Source organism: Pan troglodytes, chromosome 11 (genome assembly GCF_028858775.2).
Source record: "Pan troglodytes isolate AG18354 chromosome 11, NHGRI_mPanTro3-v2.0_pri, whole genome shotgun sequence".
NCBI classification, from domain to species: domain Eukaryota; kingdom Metazoa; phylum Chordata; class Mammalia; order Primates; family Hominidae; genus Pan; species Pan troglodytes.
In genome coordinates, this window is record NC_072409.2 from 1,321,667 (window position 1) to 1,343,256 (window position 21,590).

At 56.5% G+C, this 21,590-nt stretch overlaps 1 protein-coding gene, 1 long non-coding RNA gene and 1 other non-coding gene across 16 annotated transcripts; all 3 read left to right on the forward strand.

The window, feature by feature from the left end:
- The first annotated feature begins 286 nt into the window (after window positions 1-286).
- LOC129136065 (uncharacterized) lies at window positions 287-11,058 on the forward strand. The gene is made up of 3 exons (XR_008537350.2): window positions 287-2,142; window positions 9,376-9,529; window positions 9,724-11,058. It is a non-coding gene; the product is annotated as an uncharacterized LOC129136065 (long non-coding RNA).
- LOC112204497 (small nucleolar RNA U13) lies at window positions 8,055-8,154 on the forward strand. The gene has a single exon (XR_002938136.1). It is a non-coding gene; the product is annotated as a small nucleolar RNA U13 (small nucleolar RNA).
- Window positions 11,059-15,858: 4,800 nt separating the features above from the next.
- DPP7 (dipeptidyl peptidase 7) lies at window positions 15,859-21,132 on the forward strand. 14 transcript variants are annotated; one of them, XM_063787299.1, is made up of 13 exons: window positions 15,859-16,152; window positions 16,471-16,595; window positions 17,018-17,131; window positions 17,217-17,356; window positions 17,573-17,736; window positions 18,106-18,241; window positions 18,483-18,649; window positions 18,797-18,857; window positions 19,335-19,453; window positions 19,536-19,692; window positions 19,811-19,875; window positions 20,728-20,798; window positions 20,895-21,132. In XM_063787299.1, exons 2-13 carry the CDS (start codon window positions 16,585-16,587, stop codon window positions 21,028-21,030), a joined length of 1,341 nt encoding a protein of 446 aa, XP_063643369.1. In that variant the 5' UTR covers window positions 15,859-16,152; window positions 16,471-16,584; the 3' UTR covers window positions 21,031-21,132.
- Window positions 21,133-21,590: the final 458 nt, after the last annotated feature.

Genomic DNA, 21,590 nt, shown 5'->3' on the forward strand with positions numbered 1-21,590 from the left:
GAGTGTAGTGGTGCAATCCTAGCTCACTGCAGTCTCCACCTCCCATGCTCAAGGGATCCACTTTCTAAGCCTGTCAAGTAGCTGGGACTAGAGGTGTGCATCAACACACCTATTTTTTTTGTTTGTTTTTTTGAGATGGAGTCTCGCACTATCACCCCGGCTGGAGTGCAGTGGCACGATCTTGGCTCACTGGAACCTCTGCCTTCCAGGTTCAAGAAATTCTCCTGCCTCAGCCTCCCAAGTAGCTAGGGTACCCGCCACCACACCCAGCTAGATTTTTTTTTTTTTTTGTATTTTTAGTAGAGACGGGGTTTCACTGTATTGGCCAGGCTGGTCTCAAACTCCTGACCTCGTGATCTGCCCGCCTCGGCCTCCCAAAGTGCTGAGATTACTGGCATGAGCCACCGCGCCCGGCCTTTTAATTCATATTTTTTTGTAGCGATGGAGCTTCACCGTGTTGCTCAGGCTAATTTCAAACTCTTGGGCTCATGCAATCCTCCGGGGTCGGCCTCAGTCTCCTCCCAAAGCATTGGGATCGCAGGGGTGAGCCACTGTTCTCGGCCTCACCTCTTCTAACGTTAAGAGTTTGCAGTCATAACTTTCTCTAAACACTGTATTAGCTGCATCCTATACATTTTCATGTGCATATTTCCATTTTTATTCAGCTCAAAATACGTACTAATTTTTTGTGATTTCTTATTTATTTTTAGTCTTATGAGACGGAGGCTCGCTCTGTTGCCCAGGCTGGAGTGCAACGAGGCGATCTCGGCTCACTGCAACCTCTGCCTCCCGGTTCAAGCGATTCTCCTGCCTCAGCCTCCCGAGTAGCTGGGACTACAGGCAACCGCCACCACACCCAGCTAGTTTTTGTATTTTTAGTAGAGACGGAGTTTCACTATATTGGCCAGGCTGGTCTTGAACCCCTGACCTCAAGTGATCCCCCGCCCCCCCTCGACCTCCCAAAGGGCCGGGATTATAGACATTAGACGTCGTTGCCGGGGAAGCCCTCCAAACACCCAGAAATGCCACAGCCAGGACCGTGGGACGCAGCAGAATCGTCCAAAGGGCAGGGGGGCAGCCTGGCCAGAAGAAAATGAGGGAGGGGCCGCGCGTGAGGTTCGGCAGGGGAGAACACAGGCCTCCGGCGGCCACAGACGCCGCTTTGCCATTTTGAGCGCTTCTGGGGAGGACAATGCGCGCAGTCATCTCAAGCTGACTTCCAAGGCTACTGGGTTCGAGGGCTGGAACCGGGTCTGAAAGCCCCGACCCGTCTATGGCGCGGGGACTGTGGGTCCAGCCGGCCGCTTGGCCCCCTCGCTCGGCCCCGGTCCAGGCGCAGCGCTCGGGCCCCGGGGACGGTGAGATGCGGCGTGGCCAGCTTAGCTCGGGGTAGAGGCCACCCCAGCCTCGCCCCAGCCGGCCAGGTCCGCGACCTCGGGAGGGTCCGGTCCTTCCCTCGGCCCCCGCGACGCCGCGCCCGGGTGAGGCCCTGGGCTTCTTGCCGGTGACCACGCGGCCAGGGTGGCCCCCAGCCCAGGACGGCTACCAAGGGCGGCCCAGCCCCATCCCCGCGCCGCGGGTCCCGGAACCGAAGAGCTGGGAGCGGGGGCTCCCTGACAACATGGCGGCGGCGCCCGGGCGCCTCCCCGGGTCCCGGGTGTCTGCGTCTCCCCGCGAGGGCGTGGGCAAAGCCGGTGCCCTCCGACGACAGGAGGCGAAAGGAACCCAGGACCAGACCCGCGGGGCGAACAGTGCTGGAGGACCATGCACCGACCACGCCCGAAGCAGAACCAAGGCCCGCCCTGTTGCCGTGGCGACTGCGCGCGGGGTAGACGCAGGCGCCGCAAGCCGTGAGCTCTCAGTGCAGGCGCATAGGCTGCGGGGTTGAGGCGCATTGCGTGCGCGTGCGCGCTGCTCACACGCGGACGGTTCTGTGCGCCGCAATGGCTGCCCGCGAGTGTCGGAGAGGCGGAGCTCTCAGCCTTTTACAGGACCGGGTCTCCTGATGCCGCCGGTGGTTCCTCGAGGCCCCCTTCCACGCATCCGCCGCCGCTGCTTCATCAGGACTTCATTTCGGTGACGCAGAGCTTTGGCGAGAGCTACGGCAACAGCAAGAACTGCCGGCGGCTCTTGTGCTGCAGGGTGAGGACCGCGCCCGGCTGACAGAGGCCCGGGGTCGCTGCGCCCGCCGCCCTCCCAGCCTGCGGCTCCGAGCGGGGCCTGGGCGGGCAGACTCGACTCCCCCGACGCCGCCCTCTCCACCCTTACCCCGCAAAAAGGGGCAAATCTGCTTTCCGGGCCGGGGCAGCCGTGGTCGGCACGCCTGCAGCCGTCTCAGCGGCCCAAATTCTGCGAGGCGGTGGTGGTGGGAGGAAGGATTGGAGCCCCAGCAGGTTGTCTGGGCTTCGTTTGCTTTTCGGCAAGGTCCTGGCCCAGGCCCCAGTCCCTCTTGGAGCGGAAACCTCTGGACCTGTTGCTCCTAAGAAAGCAAGCGGCCCCTGACGCGTTGCTGTGGCCTGGTTTGACCCTCGTAGCCAGCCCATGTTCTGTGAGGCATGAAGCGCCACGCAGACACCACGACAAAGTGAGATGAACTAAGACCTCTTCTTGATTCTAAGCAGGGAACGCACAGCTCACCCTGTCACGTGCAGCGATCATAAGCTGAGAATTACCCTCTGCCTTCCCACAGCGTCTAATCTTTTTTTATGTTTTTGTGGCAAGGTCTCGCTTAGTCGCCCAGGCTGGAGCGCAGTGGCGATCACGGCCCACTGCGGCCTCGACCTCCTGGGCTCCAGCGTGCGTCTAATCTAGAACCAAATCCTCCTTCCTTAGATCATCCCCCAAATCACCCAACTACAGGTGAAATCCTGTAATAGTTTCCTCCGAACACCCTGTTGCTGAGACACCTCAACGTCTCAACCTGGTGTGTTTGTACACACAGCGTAGAGTAAAAGACCCAACTTGTTTAACTACAGGCGTGTTTGCAGTGGTCTTTGGCTTAAGGGCGTTATAGACTCTCAGTCGGAGAGTCACTGAGATTCAGTTGAGACTCTCAACTCAGAGCATGCCTTTCTGAGTCCCTTTTGTGTCTGTCTCTGGGAGCACAACCTATCCTTGGCTGGGAAGAAACAGGCATATTCTTTGTTTCATTCTCCTTGAACGCCAACCGTGGCCAGTTGCCGTTTTAGTTCTGACTGTGCAGAGATGAATAAAACAGATTTGTAGGAGAGGCTGGTGAGAAGCTAGCCACAGACAGGCAGAGGCAGGTGGCACATGTGTACGTCCTGTGTGGAAAAGAGCAGGGCCCTGGGGAAGAACCGTGGCTGGTTCTGAGGGCTCAGGGGAGGCTGTGGCACTGAAGGCAAGATCTGAGGGCTGAGAAGCTGCTGGCACCGGGCAGGGTGGGGAGGGGCTGACTTGAGCCTGAGCGAAACTGCCTGAGGCAAGGAGGACCTTGGCATATTTGCGACGGTGAAATTCCCAGGGCTGGGAGACAGAGTGGGGGTTGGCTCAGTCCACCCGTGGTCCTACAGGTCCTGGAGGTAAGGAAGCAGACCACCACTTTTCCTGCTGGCCTCCTCTCCCCACCTTGCCTAGTTTATAAGGCAGGAGGAAAGGGAGAAAGCGAACAGTTGGAAAGAAACAGAAGTAAGATAAATAGCCAGACGACCTTGGCGCCACCACCCAGCCCTGGTGGTTAATAATTATAATAATAATATCAGCTCCTGACCTGAACTACTTGTGTTATCTGTAAATTCCAGACGTTGTATGCGGAAGCATTGTAAAACTTTCTGTTCTGTGAGCTGATGCATAGCCCCAGTCACATTTCCCGCGCTTACTCAGTCTACCAGGACCCTTCCATGTGGACCCCTTAGAGTTGTAAGCCCTTAAAAGGGCCGGGAATTTCTTTTTCAGGGAGCTCGGTACTTAAAGACGCAAGTCTGCCGAAGTTCCCGCGGAATAAAGCCACTTCCTTCTTTTTTTTTTTTTTTGAGACGGAGTCTCGCCACTTCCGTCTTTAACCCGTTGTCAGGGGTTTTGTCTGCGGCTCGTCCTGCTACAGAGGTAGCATGGAGGGTTCAGTTGATGTGCGGGAAGATTTTGGCGTGGACTGGAGGTCTGAGATGTTTACTGTGAAACTGCTCTGGCTGGGTGGAGACACAGTGGAGGGCAGGAGGCCAGGAGAGCTACCTGGCCGTGGGAAAAGCTGAGTGGGGGGAGGAGTGCTCCGCAGGAGTGGGCCTTGGGAGAAGGAGGGCGAGTCCCCGGGGGGAGGGGCCAGCAAAGGCTGTGCAGGCTCTGGCTTGGGGACACCGAGGAGCTCCGTTTTGGATCTGCCCACTGTGAGATGCCTGGGAGGCGCCATGGAGACCCTGGTGGGCAGGTGGTGCCAGGATCAGAGTCTGCCAGGGGAGACAGGTTTTAGGAGTCCCTAGGTATAGATGGTTTTTGTCGTCCGGAAAGGTTGGAAGAAGGGGCCAGGCCTAGTCCTGAGCGCCACCAGACTGAGAAGATTGGGGTCGGGAGGAGGGCAAGGGCAGCCAGAGAACCAGGAAAACATCTCATCATTGAAGATACGGTTCAGGAAGGAGAATGGCCAAATTCCAGATGCTGTTGAGAAGTAGATTTAAATAGATTGAAAGTAAAAGGATGGACTGGGCACAGTGGCTCATGCCTGTAATCTCAGAACTTGAGGAAGCTGAGGTGGGAGGATCAAGTGAGACAGGAAGTTCAAAAGCAGCCTGGTCAAAATAGTGACATCCCGTCTCTACAAAAAATAAAATAAATTAGGACCTATAGTCCTAGCTGCTCAGGCAGCTGAGGCAGGAGGATTGTGGGAGTCAAGGAGTTTGAGGCAGTCATGAACTATGATTGCACCACTGCACTCCAGGCTGGCCAACAGAACAAGACCCCGTTTCAAAATAAAAAAAAAATTATTACATGATATAAGGACATTATATAGTAATAAAAGGGTCAATTCATGAACAAATTATAGCAATCATAAAGATGTATGACCGGGCGCAGTGGCTCACGCCTGTAATCCCAGCACTTTGGGAGGCCCAGGTGGGTGGATCACAAGGTCAGGAGATCGAGACCATCCTGGCTAACGCGGTGAAACCCCGTCTCTACTAAAAAACACAAAAAAATTAGCCAGGCGTCGTGGCAGGCGCCTGTAGTTCCAGCTACTCGGGAGGCTGAGGCAGGAGAATGGCATGAGCCCGGGAGGCAGAACTTGCAGTGAGCCGAGATCGCGCCACTGCCCTCCAGCCTGGGCAACAGAGCAATACTGCGTCTCAAAAATAAATAAATAAATAAAGATGTATGTACCAAGAACAGCTCCCCAAAATATATGAAGCAAACATTGGCAGATTTGAAGACAGAAATAAGTTCTACAATAATAGTTGTAGATGTCACTCAACCTATTTCAGTAATGGAAAACGTATCTAGGTGGCAGATCAACAAGGAAATAGAGGGTCTGGACAGTGCTAAAATCAACTAGAAAGGACGGACACAGAACACTCACCCAACAACAGCAGAACACACAGTTTTTAAGCACACGGAACATCCTCCAGGACAGACCATGTGTTAGGCCACATATTAAAATATATTAAAAGAAGTTTTAATATATTTTCTTTTCTTTTTTTTTTTTCTTTTTTTTTGCTTGCTTTGTTGCCCTGGCTAGAGTGCAGTGGCGCGATCTCGGCTCACTGCAACCTCCACCTCCTGGGTTGAAGTGATTCTCCTGCCTCAGCCTCCTGAGTAGCTGGGATTATAGGCTCCCGCCACCACGCCTGGCTAATTTTTGTATTTTTAGTAGAGACGGGGTTTCACCATCTAGGCCAGGCTGGTCTCAAACTCCTGACCTCAGGTGATCTGCCTGCCTCAGCCTCCCAAAGTCCTGGGATTACAAGCGTGAGCCACCGCACCTGGCCTTAAGATATTTTCTTTTTTTTTTTTTTGAGACAGAGTCTTACTTTGTCACCCAGGCTGGAGCGCAGTAGTGCCATCTCGGCTCACTGCAACCTCCACCTGCTGGGTTCAAGCGATTCTCATGCCTCAGCCTCCAGAGTAGCTGGGACTATAGGCATGTGCCACCATGCCCAGCTAATGTTTGTAGTTTTAATAGAGATGGCGTTTCACCATGTTGACCAGGCTGGTCTCGAACTCCCAACCTCAGGTGATCTACCTATCTCGAACTCCCAAAGTACTGGGATTACAGGCATGAGCCACTGCGCCTGGCCTATATTTTCATTTTCAAAGTTTTTTGTTTTTGTTTTTGTTTTTGTTTTTAAGACAGAATTTCACTCTTATTGTCCAGGCTAGAGTGCAGTGGCGTGATCTCGACTCACTGCAACCTCCGCCTCCCAGGTTCAAGCGATTCTCCTGCCTCAGCCTCCCGAGTACCTGGGATTACAGGCATGTTCCACCATGCCTGGCTAATTTTTTTTTTTAATTAATTTATTTTTTTTGAGACGGAGTCTCGCTCTGTCACCCAGGCTGGAGTGCAGTGGCGCGATCTCAGCTCACTGCAAGCTCTGCCTCCCGGGTTCACACCATTCTCCTGCCTCAGCCTCTCCGAGTACCTGGGATTACAGGCGCCGGCTACCACGCCCGGCTAATTTTTTATATTGTTAGTAGAGATGGGGTTTCACCATGGTCTCGATCTCCTGACCTCGTGATCCGCCCGCCTCGGCCTCCCAAAGTGCTGGGATTACAAGCATGAGCCACCGCGCCCAGCCTAATTTTTTTATTTTTTAATTTTTTTTGAGACAGAATCTAGTTCTGTCATCCAGGCTGGAGTACAGTGGCGCGATCTCGGCTCACTGCAACCTCCACCTCCTGGGTTCAAGCTATTCTCCTTTCTCAGCCTCCCAAGTAGCTAGGATTATAGGCGCCTACCACCACGCCTGGCTAATTTTTGTATTTTTAGTAGAGTCGGGTTTTCACTGTGTTGGCCAGGCTGGTCTCAAACTCCTGACCTCGTGATCCACCTGCTTTGGCCTCCCAAAGTGCTGGGATTACAAGCATGAGCCACAGCACCTGGCCTAATTTTTGTATTTTTAGTAGAGACGGGGTTTCGCCATGTTGGTTAGGCTGGTCCTGACTTCAGGTGATCTGCCCACCTCTGCCTCCCAAAATGCTGGGATTGCAGGCATGAGCCACCATGCCCAGCCTCAAAGGTTGAAATAATACAATATGTATATACACACACGTGGGTGCACATGTGTGTGTGTCTGTCTGCCTCCTAGGCCAGAGTGCAGTTACATGATCCATAGCTCACTGTAGCCTTGAACTCCTGGGCTCAAGTGATCCTCCCATCTCAGCCTCCCAAATAGCTAGGACTACAGGTGCACACCACCACACCTGGCTAATTTTAATTTGTAGAGATGGGATCTCACTATGTTGCCCAGGTGGGTCCTGAACTCCTTTCCTCAAATGAGCCTCCCACCTGGGGCTCCCAAAGCACTGGGATTGTAGGTGTGAGTTAGTGTGTCCATCCATCAAAGTATGTTTTTCAGCCACAGTGGAATGACATTAGAAATGAGTAACAGGAGGCCAGGTGTGGTGACTCATGCCTGTAAACCCCAGCACTTTGGGAGGCTGAGGCGGGCGGATCACCTGAGGTCATGAGTTCAAGACCAGCCTGGCCAACATAGTGAAACCTCCTTTCTACTAAAAATACAAAAATTAGCCAGGCATGGTGATGCGTGCCTGTAATCCCAGCCACTCGGGAGGCTGAGGCAGGAGAATCGCTTGAATTCAGGAGGCAGAGGTTGCAGTGAGCTGAGATCGCCTCACTGCACTCCAGCCTGGGCAACAAAAGCGAAACTCCGTCTCAAAAAAAAAAAAAAAGAAACGAGTAACAGGAAAAGCTGGAAAATTTGCAAATCTGTGGCAATTAAACAACATACTCTTAACCAATGGGTCAAAGAAGAACTACAAGGGAAGGTAGAAAATACTTAGAGATGAATGAAAACGAGAGCAGAAACTACCAGAATGTATGGGATGGAGCCAGGTTGTGCTCAGGTGGAAATTAACGTCTGTAAACACCGATTTTTTGTAGTTCCTCAGTGTGATGATTTGGTTTCACACTCATGTGAGATGTGCTTTTCTCAAACCTTCTTACAAAGTCAGCGCCTTACCCATCTGACCCCCAAAAACACAGTAGGGTCCCCCAGTTCCACTTGCCGTTTCTCTTGTCCTGACAGAAACGTAGGGTTCCTTGACCGCTCGGTGACCTAGCCAGCTGCATGGTTTTGTTTTTTTTTTTTTTTTGAGACGGTGTCTCGCTCCGTTGCCCAGGCTGGAGTGCAGTGGTGCAATCTCAGCTCACTGCAACCTCCGCCTCCTGGGTTCAAGCAGTTCTCCTGCCTCAGACTCCCAAGTAGCTGGGACTACAGGCGCCTGCCACCATGCCCAGCTAATTTTTGTATTTTTAGTAGAGTCGGGGTTTCACTATGTTGGCCAGGCTGGTTTTGAACTCCTGACTGGGTGATCCACCTGCCTCAGCCTCCCAAAGTGTTGGGATTACAGGCGTGAGCCACCGCGCTGGCCCCAGCTGCGTGTTTTTTCCACATGCTTTTAATCCCAGCTACTCGGGAGGCTGAGGTAGGAGAATCACTTGAATCCAGGAAGCTGAGGTTGCAGTGAGCCGAGACTGAGCCACTGCACTCCAGCCTGGGTGACAGAGCTAGATTCTGTTTCAAAAAAAAAAAAAAAAAAAGAACAAGATGCCTGCTTCACCACTGCTATTAAATATTGTACTGAAAGTCCTGCCCAGGGGCAATTACATGAGAAAAAGAAATAAGAGGCATTCAAATGGAAAAGAAGGAAGTAGAACTATCTCTATTCACAGATAACATGATCCTACATATAGAAAATACCAAAGAATACACAAGAAAGCTACTAGAGTTAGTAAACAAATTCAGTAAAGTTGCAGGGCGTAGTATCAACAAGAAAATCAGTTGCATTTCTGTGCACCTGCAACGAACAGTCCAAAAAAGGAAATGAAGAAAACGATTCTATTTATAACAACATCTAAAAAGTAAAATGCCAAGAAATAAATTTAACCAAGGAGGTGAAATACTTGCACACTGAAAACTACAAAACATTGCTGAAAGAAATTAAAGAAAACCTGAATAAGTGCAAAGGACCCCTTGTTCGTGAGTAGGAAGACAGCATTATTAAGATGTTAATACTTCCCTAAGCGATCCAAAACAATGTTGAAAAAGAACAAAGTTGGGCCAGACGCGGTGGCTCACCCGTGTAATCCCAGCACTTTGGGAGGCCAACGCGGGCGGATTACGAGGTCAGGAGTTCAAGACTATAGGGTCCAGCCCTACTGTGCCTGTGTGTTTTTCTCTTCATGTGCAGAGATGAGAGATCGTAGAAATAAAGACACAAGACAAAGAGATGGAAGAAAAGACAGCTGGGCCCAGGGGACCACTACCACCAAGGCATGGAGACCGGTAGTGGCCCCGAATGCCTGGCTGCACTGTTATTTATTCGATACAAGGCAAGGAGGCAGGTAAGAAGTGTGAGTCCTCTCCAGCGATACGTAAGGTCACGCGAGTCACGTGTGTACCAGACAGGGGGCCCTTCCCTATTTGGTAGCCGAGGCGGAGAGAGAATGGGGACAGCTTATGTCATTATTTCTTCTATGTATTTCTTGGAGAGATCAAAGACTTTAATACTTTCACTAATTCTGCTACTGCTATCTAGAAGGCACAGCCAGGTGTACAGGGCGGAACACGAAAGTGGACCAGGAGCGTGACCGCTGAAGCACAGCATCACAGGGAGACGTTTAGGCCTCCGGATGGCTGCGGGCGGGCTTGACTGATGTCAGGCCTTCCACAAGAGGTGGTGGAGCAGAGTCTTCTCTAACTCCCCCGGGGAAACTGAGACTCCCTTTCCCGGTCTGCTAAGTAACGGGCGTCTTCCCAGGCACTGGCGTTACCGCTAGACCAAGGAGCCCTCTAGTGGCCCTGTCTGGGCATAACAGAAGGCTCACACTTGGCTTTGGTCACTTCTCACCATGTCCCTTCAGCTCCTATCTCTGTATGGCCTGGTTTTTCCCAGGTTATAATTGTAGAACAGAGATTATTATAATATTGGAATAAAGAGCAATGCTACAAACTAATGATTAATACTCATATATCATCATATCTATATTCTAGTTCCAGTATAACTATTCTTATTCTGTATATTTTCTTTATTATATTGGAACAGCTCGTGCCCTTGGTCTCTTGCCTCGGCACCTGGGTGGCTTGCCGCCCACAGAGACCAGTCCAGCCAACATGATGAAACCCCGACTCTACGAAAAATACAAAAATTAGCCGGGTGTGGTGACAGGCGCCTGTAATCCCAGCTAACTGGGAGGCTGAGGCAGGAGAATCGCTTGAACCTGCGAGGCAGAGGTTGCAGGAGCCGAGATGGCGCCACTGCACTCCAGCCTGGGTGACAGAGCGAGACTCCGTCTCAACAAAAACCCAAAAAACAACAAAAAAAGTTAAAACTGTAAAACTCTTAGGAAAAAAACGGGATAAACCTTCACAACTTTTAATTTGGCAACAGATTCTTAGAAATGACACTAAAAGCACAAGCAACAAGAGACCGACAAAGTGGATGTCATCAAAATAATTTCTGCACATCGGCCGGGTGTGGTGGCTCACGCCTGTAATCCCAGCACTTTGGGAGGCTGAGGCGGGTGGATCGGGAGTTCAACACCAGCCTGGCCAAGATGATGAAACCCCATCTCTACTAAATATCCAAAAATTAGTCGGGCGTGGTGGCGGGCGCTGTAATCCCAACTAAACTCTGGAGGCTGAGGCAGAGAACTGCTTGAACCCAGGAGGGGGAGGTTGCTGTGAGCCAAGATCGCGCCAGTGCACTCCCGCCTGGGCAACAGAGTGAGACTCTTGTCTCAAATAATAATTTTTGCACTTCAAAGACAGTATCAACTGAATAAAGAAGCAACCCACAGGAAGATTTGAAAATAACATATATGACAAGGGATTGAGATCTAGATTATTTATTTATTATTTACTTTTTTTTTTTTGAGACAGAGTCTCGCTCTGTTGCCCAGGCTGGAGTGCAGTGGCGCGATCTCGGCTCACTGCAAGCTCCGCCTCCTGGGTTCACGCCATTCTCCTGCCTCAGCCTCCCGAGTAGCTGTGACTACAGGTGCCCGCCGCTACACCTGGCTATTTTTTTTTTTTTTTTTTTGAGATACGGTCTCCATCTTTTGCTCAGGCTGGAGTGCAATGGAACGGTCTCAGGTCACTGCAACCTCTGCCTCTCGGGTTCAAGTAATTCTCCTGCCTCAACCTCCCGAGTAGCTGAGATTACAGGCGCCTGCCACCACGCCCAGCTAATTTGTGTATTTTTAGTAGAGACGAGGCTTTACCATGTTGGCCAGGATGGTCTCGTTCTCTTGACCTTGTGATCTGCCCGCTTCGGCCTCCCAAAGTGCTGGGATTACAGGCATGAGCCCCCGTGCCTGGCCGAGATCCAGATGATTTTTTTTTTTGAGATGGAATCTCACTCTGTCGCCCAGGCTGGAGTGCAGTGGCGTGATCTCGGCTCACTGCAAGCTCCGCCTCCCGGGTTCACGCCATTCTCCTGCCTCAGCCTCCCGAGTAGCTGGGACTATAAGCGGCCGCCACCACGCCCGGCTTATATATATATATATATATATATTTGTATTTTTAGTAGAGACGGGGTTTCACTGTGTTAGCCAGGATGGTCTCGATCTCCTGACCTCGTGATCCGCCCGCATCGGCCTCCCAAAGTGCTGGGATTACAGGCGTGAGCCGCCATGCCCGGCCAATCCAGATGATTTTTAAAAATCATAAAACTCAACAAAAAACAACCCAATTCAAAAATGGGCAAAGGATTTGATAGGCATTTTTCCAAAGAAGACATACAAATGGCCAGTCAACACAGGGAAAATGTTCAACATCACTAATCGTTAGGGTGATGCAAATCAAAACCAAAGGCTGGGCATGGTGGCGCACGCCTGTAATCCCAGCACTTTGGGAGACCAGTGCGGGCGGATCATGAGGTCAGGAGATCATGAGGTCAGGAGATCAAGACCATCCTGTGTAGGGACCAGCCCCACAGGGTCAGTGGGTCTCGCCCCGTGTGTGGAGACGAGAAAGTGTAGAAATAAAGACAGAACTCAAAGAGATAAAAGAAAAGACAGCTGGGCCCGGGGGACCACTACCACCAAGTCACGGAGACCGGTAGTGGCCCCAAATGCCAGGCTGCACTGATATTTATTGGATACAAGACAAAGGGGCAGGGTAAAGAGTGTGAGCCATCTCCAGTCATAGGTAAGGCCATGTGGGTCACGTGTCCACTGGACGGGGCCCTTCCCTGCCTGGCAGCCTAGGCAGAGAGAGGGAGAGGAGACAGAGAGACAGCTTACGCCGTTATTTCTGCATATCAGAGACTTTTAGTACTTTCACTAATTGACTACTGCTGTCTAGAAGGCAGAGCCAGGTGTACAGGATGGAACATGAAGGCGGACAAGGAGCGTGACCACTGAAGCACAGCATCACAGGGAGACGGTTAGGCCTCCGGATAACTGCGGGCAGGTCTGACTGATGTCAGGTCCTCCACAAGAGGTGGAGGAGCAGAGTCTTCTCTAAACTCCCCTGGGGAAAGGGAGACTCCCTTTCCCGGTCTGCTAAGTAGCAGGTGTTTTTCCTTGACACTGACACTACCGCTAGACCATGGTCTGCTTGGCAACAGGTGTCTTCCCAGACGCTGGCGTTACCGCTAGACCAAGGAGCCCTCTGGTGGCCCTGTCCTGGCATAACAGAAGGCTCGCACTCTTGTCTTCTGGTCACTCCTCACTATGTCCCCTCAGCTCCAATCTCTGTATGGCCTGGTTTTTCCTAGGTTATGATTGTAGAGCGAGGATTATTATAATATTGGAATAAAGAATAAGTACTACTAATGATTAATGATATTCATATATAATCATATCTAAGATCTATATCTGGTATAACTATTCTTGTTTTATATTTTATTATACTGGAACAGCTCGTGTCCTCGGTCTGTTGCCTCGGTGCCTGGGTGGCTTGCCACCCACAATCCTGGCTAACACAGTGAAACCCCGTGTCTACTAAAAATACAAAAATTAGCCAGGCATGTGGATGTGCGCCTGTAATCCCAGCTACTCAGGAGGCTGAGGCAGGAGAATTGCTTGAACCCGGGAGGTGGAGCTTGCAGTGAGCTGAGATTGCGCCATTGCACTCCAGCCTAGGTGACAGAGCGAGACTGTCTCAAAAAAAAAAAAAAAAAAAAAGCAGGTATTTCACAGCCATGTTCATCGCATCAATATTCACAATGGCTAAAACAGGACGGGTGTGGTGGCTCACACCTGTAATCCCAGCACTTTGGGAGGCTGAGGCTGGCAGATCATCCGAGGTCAGGAGTTCAAGACCAGCCTGGCCAACATGCTGAAAACCCGTCTCTACTAAAAATGCAAAATTTAGCCAGGCGTGGTGGTGGGTGCCTGTAATCTCAGCTACTCCGGAGGCTGAGACAGGAGAATGGCCTGGACCCAGGAGGTGGAGGTTGCAGTAAGCCGAGATCGTGCCACTTCACTCCAGCCTGGACAACAGAGTGAGACTCTGTCTCGAAAAAAAAAAAAGGACAAAATACTGTAGGATTCCACTGATATGACGTACCTGGAGTCAGCAGAGCCACAGAGACAGATGGTAGAATGGTGAGTGCCAGGGGCTGGGGTCCATTGTTTAATGGCTACAGTTTCTACTGGGGGTGATGAGATAGTGGAAAATAGTGATGACGGCGCACAGCGTTGTGAAGGCACGAATGTACCTAATGCCACCAAATTTCACACGCAAAAGTGGTTAAGTGGTCAATTTTATATTATGTATAATTCAGCACACAGACCAGCACGGCCCCAAGTGCGGATGCAGTAGGTCACGGCCAGCCGCCCGCCGACAGCCTTTCAGTCTGAGGGACAGCACAGACATGATGTGTGGCCAGGCATGGCCCCCAGTCTGTGAGCCATAGAGGGTGGGACTGGTGTCCCAGCAGGAATCGGGGTGTGGAGGAGCTGCCTAGATGGTCTGGAGAGGGCAGATGGACCTCGAGGGGAGGGTTTGGGCTCAGCAGCCTCTCATCCTTGCTGGCCAGGCTCCCAGGATTCCCTGCCCAGGGACCTCTCACCCCCTCAGCTGGTGGCTCTGCAGCCAGCCTGCCCGTCTGTCCTGCTCCGGGGGTGGACAGAGAGAGATCGGGGGTGTCTGCACAGGCATGGGCAGCCTAGGCTCACTTGCCCCTTGGGTGACCTACTGTGCCCTGCACAGGCTGACGAGGGCCCTGGCGATGCAGACCTGGGGTCCTCCTGCAGAAGTTGGGCCCCTTCACATGTCAGGTTGCTGTGCCAGTGAAGGGGTGGCCAGCCCCTCCACACCTGTGGGTGTTTCTTGTCAAGTGGGATGAGACACTGAGAAAAGAAATAAGACACAGAGACAAAGTATAGAGAAAGCAGTGGGCCCAGGAGACGGTGCTCAGCATACGGAGGACCCGCACCGGCCCCGGTCTCTGAGTTCCCTCAGTATTTATTCATTACTATTTTCACTATCTTTGCAAGAGGAATGCGGCAGCAGAGCAGAGGTCAGCAAGAAAACGTGAGCAAAGGCATCTGTGTCACAAATAACTTGAAGGGAAGGTGCTGTGCCCGGATGTGCACGTAGGCCAGATTCATGCTTCTCTCCACCCAAACATCTCAGTGTAGCAAAGAGTAACAGAGCAGCATTGCCGCCAGCATATCTCGCCTCCAGCTACAGGGCGGTTTTCTCCTGTCTCAGAATAGAACTAATGTACAATCGGGTTTTACACGGAGACATTCCGTTCCCAGGGGCATGTAGGAGACAGAAGCCTTCCTCTTATCTCAACTGCAAAGAGGCCTCCCTCTTTCACTACTCCTCCTCAGCACAGACCCTTTACTGGTGTCGGGCTGGGGGACGGTAAGGTCTTTCCCTTCCCACGAGGCCATATCTCAGGCTGTCTCAGTGGGGGGAAACCTGGACAATTCCCAGGCTTTCTTGGGCAGAGGTCCCTGCGGCTTTCCGCAGTGCCCTGTGTCCCTGGTTAATGGAGAATGGAGAATGGCGATGACTTTTACCAAGCATACTGCCTGCAAACACATTGTTAACAAAGCACACCCTGCACGGCCCTAAATCCCCTAAACCTTGAGTCAACACAACACGTTTCTGTGAGCACAGGAATGTGGGCAGGGGACTGTGGCCACCCTCACCCCTGGCAGAGCCATGCTGGGTAGCCCCATGCCCACCCTTCCCGGCTTGGGAGGCCCTGGCTGCTGCCCAGAAGGGGCATCAATGCCTGGGCCGTGGACAAGAGGGAAAGTGGCTTCCTTGGAAACCCTGCTCCTGGAGCCCTCCCTGAGGCTCTGGCCCCTCTGTGGGCCCAGCCAAGCCTGGAGCGTCTCCAGGCTCTGGTGTGCTTGGGGAGCTGGCCAGCTCTCGGCCTAGCTGGCGTCTCCAGAGCTGCGGTCCTGGGTGAGGGTCGCTGGTGGAGTTCTGGCCACCTAAGGCACCCGAGGGAGCCAAAGGAGCAGAGGTGTGGGGTGGGGGACGCCGTGGGGTACCTCCACATCCAAGGAGGGCTGCTGTTTGTCCTCACCCCCGTCCTGCGGGGACCCCGGCAGGCAGCCCCAGGAACTGCATAGGGATGGGACAGGGCCCAGATGTGAGGGCCGTGGTGGGGACGGTGTGTGGCCCTGGATGACCTCGTGTTGCAGTGTGACGTGATGGTCACTGCCACCATGCTGAGGGCCCCAGCCACCAGTCACCCACCATGGGGGGTGCCTCTGTGTGAGGCACGGGAGGGCCATGGCGTGAGGGGCTGTGGAAGTGGCCAGTGTTCTCCGCTCAGCCGCACACAGGATGGGCAGGGCAGGGTCATGCTGGCCGAGGGTAGTCTTGGGAGAAGGACAGGGTAACTCTCTGTAGCTGAGCCCCTGCTGCCCCGGCACCTGTTCTGGGCCTGGCTAGCGGCCCATGTACATCCCCAGCAGAACTCCACGTGGCTAGTCTGGCACCCACCACTACGGCCCCCTCACCCACACCCTTAACTGGACGCTGGGAAAAGGTGACTTCTTCCATCCTCTGGGTGCTTCCCAGGGAGGAGGCACCAGCTCCCAGCAGAGGCCTCTGTTCCCCCCTTGTCCCTGCAGGGCTGTGTGGGCGCACTGGGTGCCAGTCGGAAGGGCAGGTGGCGATTCCCAGCTCTTGGGAGCTACCCGGCCACATCCTGGCCCTGCCCAGACGCTCCAGGGGCACCCCACACTCCTGCCCGCTGCGAGGCCCCGCCCCGCCAAGCCCAGCCCGTTATCGCTTGGACAAACCCTGGGTTGCTTTCTTCCGGGGGTCAGCACTCTGTTTGGGACCCTCTCCCTCCCTCCCTTAGGGCAGCAGAACGCCCCCACTCTCCCGGCCCTGCCTTTGAGTGGAGCACCTGCCAGGAGCAAGTGCTGGGGAAGCTTGGCGGGCGCAGCAGGGACTCGCCCTAGCGCAGCTCCGGATGCGGCCGCGGTAGGAGAACGAGCCAGTGGGGCGGGAGGCCGCGGAGATGGCCCGGGGGCCCTCTGCTTCCCCGCGCCGTGCCCGGGAAGGACCCCTGGGCAGCGGCCACGGGGCGCGGGGTGTTGGGGGGCACAGCCCCGGCGCGGCGCTGAAGCAGCGACGGCACGGGCGCCCTACGGCGACGGTCTCCATGGGGACCGCGGGCGCCAGGAACACGTGGGGCGTGGAGGGAGGAGCGCGCCCTGGCGGCCCCGTGACCCCGCCCACGTGACGGGCGCCCGCGGAAGGCGACATGGGCTCCGCTCCCTTGGCCCCGGTCCTGCTGCTGGCGCTCGGGCTGCGCGGCCTCCAGGCGGGGGGTGAGTGTGGCGGCGCCCCCCAGCCCATTCCCCGGCCCCGGCCCCGCCTCTGAGGTTCGCGTCCCCCCACAGCCCGCAGGGCCCCGGACCCCGGCTTCCAGGAGCGCTTCTTCCAGCAGCGTCTGGACCACTTCAACTTCGAGCGCTTCGGCAACAAGACCTTCCCCCAGCGCTTCCTGGTGTCGGGTGAGACCCCGGCCCCGGCCCGGCCCGGCCCGCCCCGCCGTCCCGCCGCCCCCCAGCACCCTCGCCTCATCCGCCCTCCCCACAGACAGGTTCTGGGTCCGGGGCGAGGGGCCCATCTTCTTCTACACTGGAAACGAGGGCGACGTGTGGGCCTTCGCCAACAACTCGGGCTTCGTCGCGGAGCTGGCGGCCGAGCAGGGGGCTCTACTGGTCTTCGCGGAGCACGTGGGTGCCGGGCGGGGTCGCGGGCGGGGGTCGCGGAGCACGTGGGTGCCGGGCGGGGTCGCGGGCGGGGGTCGCGGAGCACGTGGGTGCCGGGCGGGGTCGCGGGCGGGGGTCGCGGAGCACGTGGGTGCCGGGCGGGGTCGCGGGCGGGGGTCGCGGAGCACGTGGGTGCCGGGCGGGGTCGCGGGGCCGGGCTCAATGGCACGTTCCCCCCAGCGCTACTACGGGAAGTCGCTGCCGTTCGGTGCGCAGTCCACGCAGCGCGGGCACACGGAGCTGCTGACGGTGGAGCAGGCCCTGGCCGACTTCGCAGAGCTGCTCCGCGCCCTACGACGCGACCTCGGGGCCCAGGATGCCCCCGCCATCGCCTTCGGTGGAAGGTGGGCGCCTCCCCCGGCCTCCGCACCCCCTCCCTCCCCTGCCCCGACCCAGCGCCCCCAGCCCTTCTCCCCACTCCCCTCTGACTCCCACCGCTGCCTTTTCGTAAGGCCTCAGGCAGTGGTTCCAGGCTTAAGTGTTGCCTCCCCCAGGAAGCCCTCCCACCTGTCCTCCCAGCCACCTGCTCAGCTTGGATGTGCGGCCACACTAGCGGCCTTTCCCAGTGAGAGCTGCACCCGCACCTGGCCCAGGGTTGGAATTTGTGGGTCTCAGAAGTGTCGTCCTCCTTGTGGCACCTGTGGGCCCCTGAGGAGGAAAAGAGGAAATGGGGTGTTGGGGGCAGCAGCCCTAACCCTGTGTCCCTCACCCAGTTACGGGGGGATGCTCAGCGCCTACCTGAGGATGAAGTATCCCCACCTGGTGGCGGGGGCGCTGGCGGCCAGCGCGCCCGTTCTAGCTGTGGCAGGCCTCGGCGACTCCAACCAGTTCTTCCGGGACGTCACGGCGGTGAGTGAGGCTTGGGGTCCTCCAGGCCCCTTAAGGGACAGCGGCTGCAGTGAGCACGGTCTCTTTCCCCCAGGACTTTGAGGGCCAGAGTCCCAAATGCACCCAGGGTGTGCGGGAAGCGTTCCGACAGATCAAGGACTTGTTCCTACAGGGAGGTGAGGTCCTCCCACCGCCCCCCACTGCCTGACCCGCCCCAGCGCCAGCTGTGCCCAAACCTCAAGTCTCTGCCCCTTCCACGCAGCCTACGACACGGTCCGCTGGGAGTTCGGCACCTGCCAGCCGCTGTCAGACGAGAAGGACCTGACCCAGCTCTTCATGTTCGCCCGGAATGCCTTCACCGTGCTGGCCATGATGGACTACCCCTACCCCACTGACTTCCTGGGTCCCCTCCCTGCCAACCCCGTCAAGGTGAGGCGCCTCCTCCCAGGGCGCAGGGAGAGGCCGGCTGGAGTGTCCCGAGGCTGGTGGTCAGCGGCCTGACCCTCATCCTGGGAGCCAGGGAGGCGGAGCTGGTGGAGGGGACCCCGCTGAGTCGCTGCTGCCCCTGCACTCCAGGTGGGCTGTGATCGGCTGCTGAGTGAGGCCCAGAGGATCACGGGGCTGCGAGCACTGGCAGGTGCCCTTCCCCCGGCCCCAGATGGGCAAGTGTGGAGACCCCAGGCTTGGCTTGGGTCCTGGGTTTGCCTCCTGCCCCAGGGCTGTGGTGGGGTGGACAGCACGACCTTCCCAGAAACCCTGGGGGAGGCAGGGGCCGTCCCTGGGGACCCTCTCAGCACTGGCTGTAGCCAGGCCCAGCTTGGTAGGTGCTGCTCAAGGGGCCCCTGGGGTCCCCAGCATGGAGGGCAACAGAGGGCAGCAGGCCCCACCCTGCCCCGTGGAGAGTGGGAGGGCCCTCAACAGTCAGGCCCAGGGCTGGCAGCACAGATACCGCCGACCTCCAAGCAGGTAGCCTGGAGGGCCTTCCTCACTGGGACCTACAGATCCCAGAGCCCCAGATCCCCTGCAGGACCATTCCGAGGGGGGACAGGTTGGTGGCCGGAGCCCGCGGTGTGTCTGTGTGTGGCTGCTGGGCCCCAGCGCCTCTCCTCCCCAGGGCTGGTCTACAACGCCTCGGGCTCCGAGCACTGCTACGACATCTACCGGCTCTACCACAGCTGTGCTGACCCCACTGGCTGCGGCACCGGCCCCGACGCCAGGGCCTGGGACTACCAGGTGTGGGGGTGTGGGTGGCCTGGAACCACTTGTGGGCAAGGGTGGGCGTGGGCTGGCCTGACTTAGGCTGGGGCACCTGCAGGCCTGCACCGAGATCAACCTGACCTTCGCCAGCAACAATGTGACCGATATGTTCCCCGACCTGCCCTTCACTGACGAGCTCCGCCAGCGGTACTGCCTGGACACCTGGGGCGTGTGGCCCCGGCCCGACTGGCTGCTGACCAGCTTCTGGGGGGGTGGTAAGGCTGAGGGGGGGTGGGCCAGTGTCCTGCTTTCTGCCCCGAGCTCTGCACCCCCTGCCCATGGCTCACAGCCCCCGTGAGGGGCCCACATCACAGCTTTCTCTGCCCCTTGCAGATCTCAGAGCCGCCAGCAACATCATCTTCTCCAACGGGAACCTGGACCCCTGGGCAGGGGGCGGGGTGAGTCCTGGCCTGGGCCCTATGACCCCGTTAGGTGGTTTGGTTTTTTTTGAGACAGGGTCTTCCTCTGGCGCCCAGGCTGGAATACAGTGGCGAGATCAGGGTTCACTGCAGTCTCCACCTCTGAGGCTCAAGCCTCCCAGTAACTGCGACTACAGGCGCTCACCACCATGCCCAGCTAATTTAAAAACATATTTTTTTGTAGAGACACAGTCTCACCATATTGCCCAGGCTGGTCTCGAACTCTTGGGCTCAAACGATCTTCCCCGCTTGGCCTCCCAGAGTGCTGGGATCACAGGCCCCTCGCCTGCCCCTACCCTGCTCCCGTCTCACCCCCAGAGTGCTGGGATCACAGGCCCCTCGCCTGCCCCTTCCCTGCTCCCGTCTCACCCCCAGAGTGCTGGGATCACAGGCCCCTCGCCTGCCCCTTCCCTGCTCCCGTCTCACCCTCAGATTGCTGGGATCACAGGCCCCTCGCCTGCCCCTTCCCTGCTCCCGTCTCACCCTCAGAGTGCTGGGATCACAGGCCCCATGCCTGCCCCTTCCCTGCTCCCGTCTCACCCTCAGAGTGCTGGGATCACAGGCCCCACGCCTGCCCCTTCCCTGCTCCCGTCTTACCCCCAGAGTGCTGGGATCACAGGCCTCACGCCTGCCCCTTCCCTGCTCCTGTCTCACCCGGTTTTGCCCCCATCATCTCGTCACTTCCCACCTCCGTCTCTGGCTGGTTCTCTCTGGTTGCTTGATGGGCACTGAGTCTCGGCTCGCCCTCTCACGTCTCCTCTCCAATGGGCCCACGGGGGCTGGGCAGTTGCCTCGTCCCTCACCTGATGGAGTTCTTTCCACTGACCACAGATTCGGAGGAACCTGAGTGCCTCAGTCATCGCCATCACCATCCAGGGGGGAGCGCACCACCTCGACCTCAGGTGCGGAGGGAGGTGGCCCGGCGGTGGTCGCGGGTCGGGCGGGACAGGCTCACCGAGGGCTGGGGCTGACGGGCCCCCTCTGTGCCCGCTCCCCAGAGCCTCCCACCCAGAAGATCCTGCTTCCGTGGTTGAGGCGCGGAAGCTGGAGGCCACCATCATCGGCGAGTGGGTAAAGGCAGCCAGGCGTGAGCAGCAGCCAGCTCTGCGTGGGGGGCCCAGACTCAGCCTCTGAGCACAGGACTGGAGGGGTCTCCAGGCTCCTCATGGAGTGGGGGCTTCACTCAAGCAGCTGGCGGCAGAGGGAAGGGGCTGAATAAACGCCCGGAGGCCTGGCCATGTATGTCCCGTCCTTCCTGTGGGGCCCACACGCAGGCTGTGGGAGCGGGACCCTCGGAGACACGGCTGGGGACGCAGCGCACCCCGCACAGGCCGGGTATGCCATGTGCTCCACAAGGTAGAGGCTCCACAACGCTCAGGTCTGCTCCTTAGGGCAGCGGGGGGCAGTGCCCCGCAAGGAAGCCCCGCTCTGCTGAGCCGCAGCAGACAGAGGCTGCAGCCACACCTCCAAGGTGACTCCTTCCCTGACATCCTCTGTACACAGCGACCCCTCCAGGGGAGGCCACTGGACAGTGCTTTTGGCCCCCAAGGGGCATGCAGTTGCTGTCCCTCCACCCTCTGGGACCACGCCCCCAGCACGTTAGTCTCGGAGGTCTGGGTGAGATGGAGAAGGTGCACCTTTTCCTGCTGTTGAGGCCCCACCTGCTGCCCTAGTCCTGCCCGTTCAGCCGGCCA

Bases quoted from the DNA above. Each gene is read 5' to 3' on its own strand.
- DPP7 (XM_054657851.2), top strand. From the start codon at position 16,879: ATGGGCTCCGCTCCCTTGGCCCCGGTCCTGCTGCTGGCGCTCGGGCTG. The intron at 17,737-18,105 runs GTGGGCGCCTCC...TCCCTCACCCAG, and splicing joins GCCATCGCCTTCGGTGGAAG to TTACGGGGGGATGCTCAGCG. The intron at 19,876-20,727 runs GTGAGTCCTGGC...CACTGACCACAG, and splicing joins ACCCCTGGGCAGGGGGCGGG to ATTCGGAGGAACCTGAGTGC.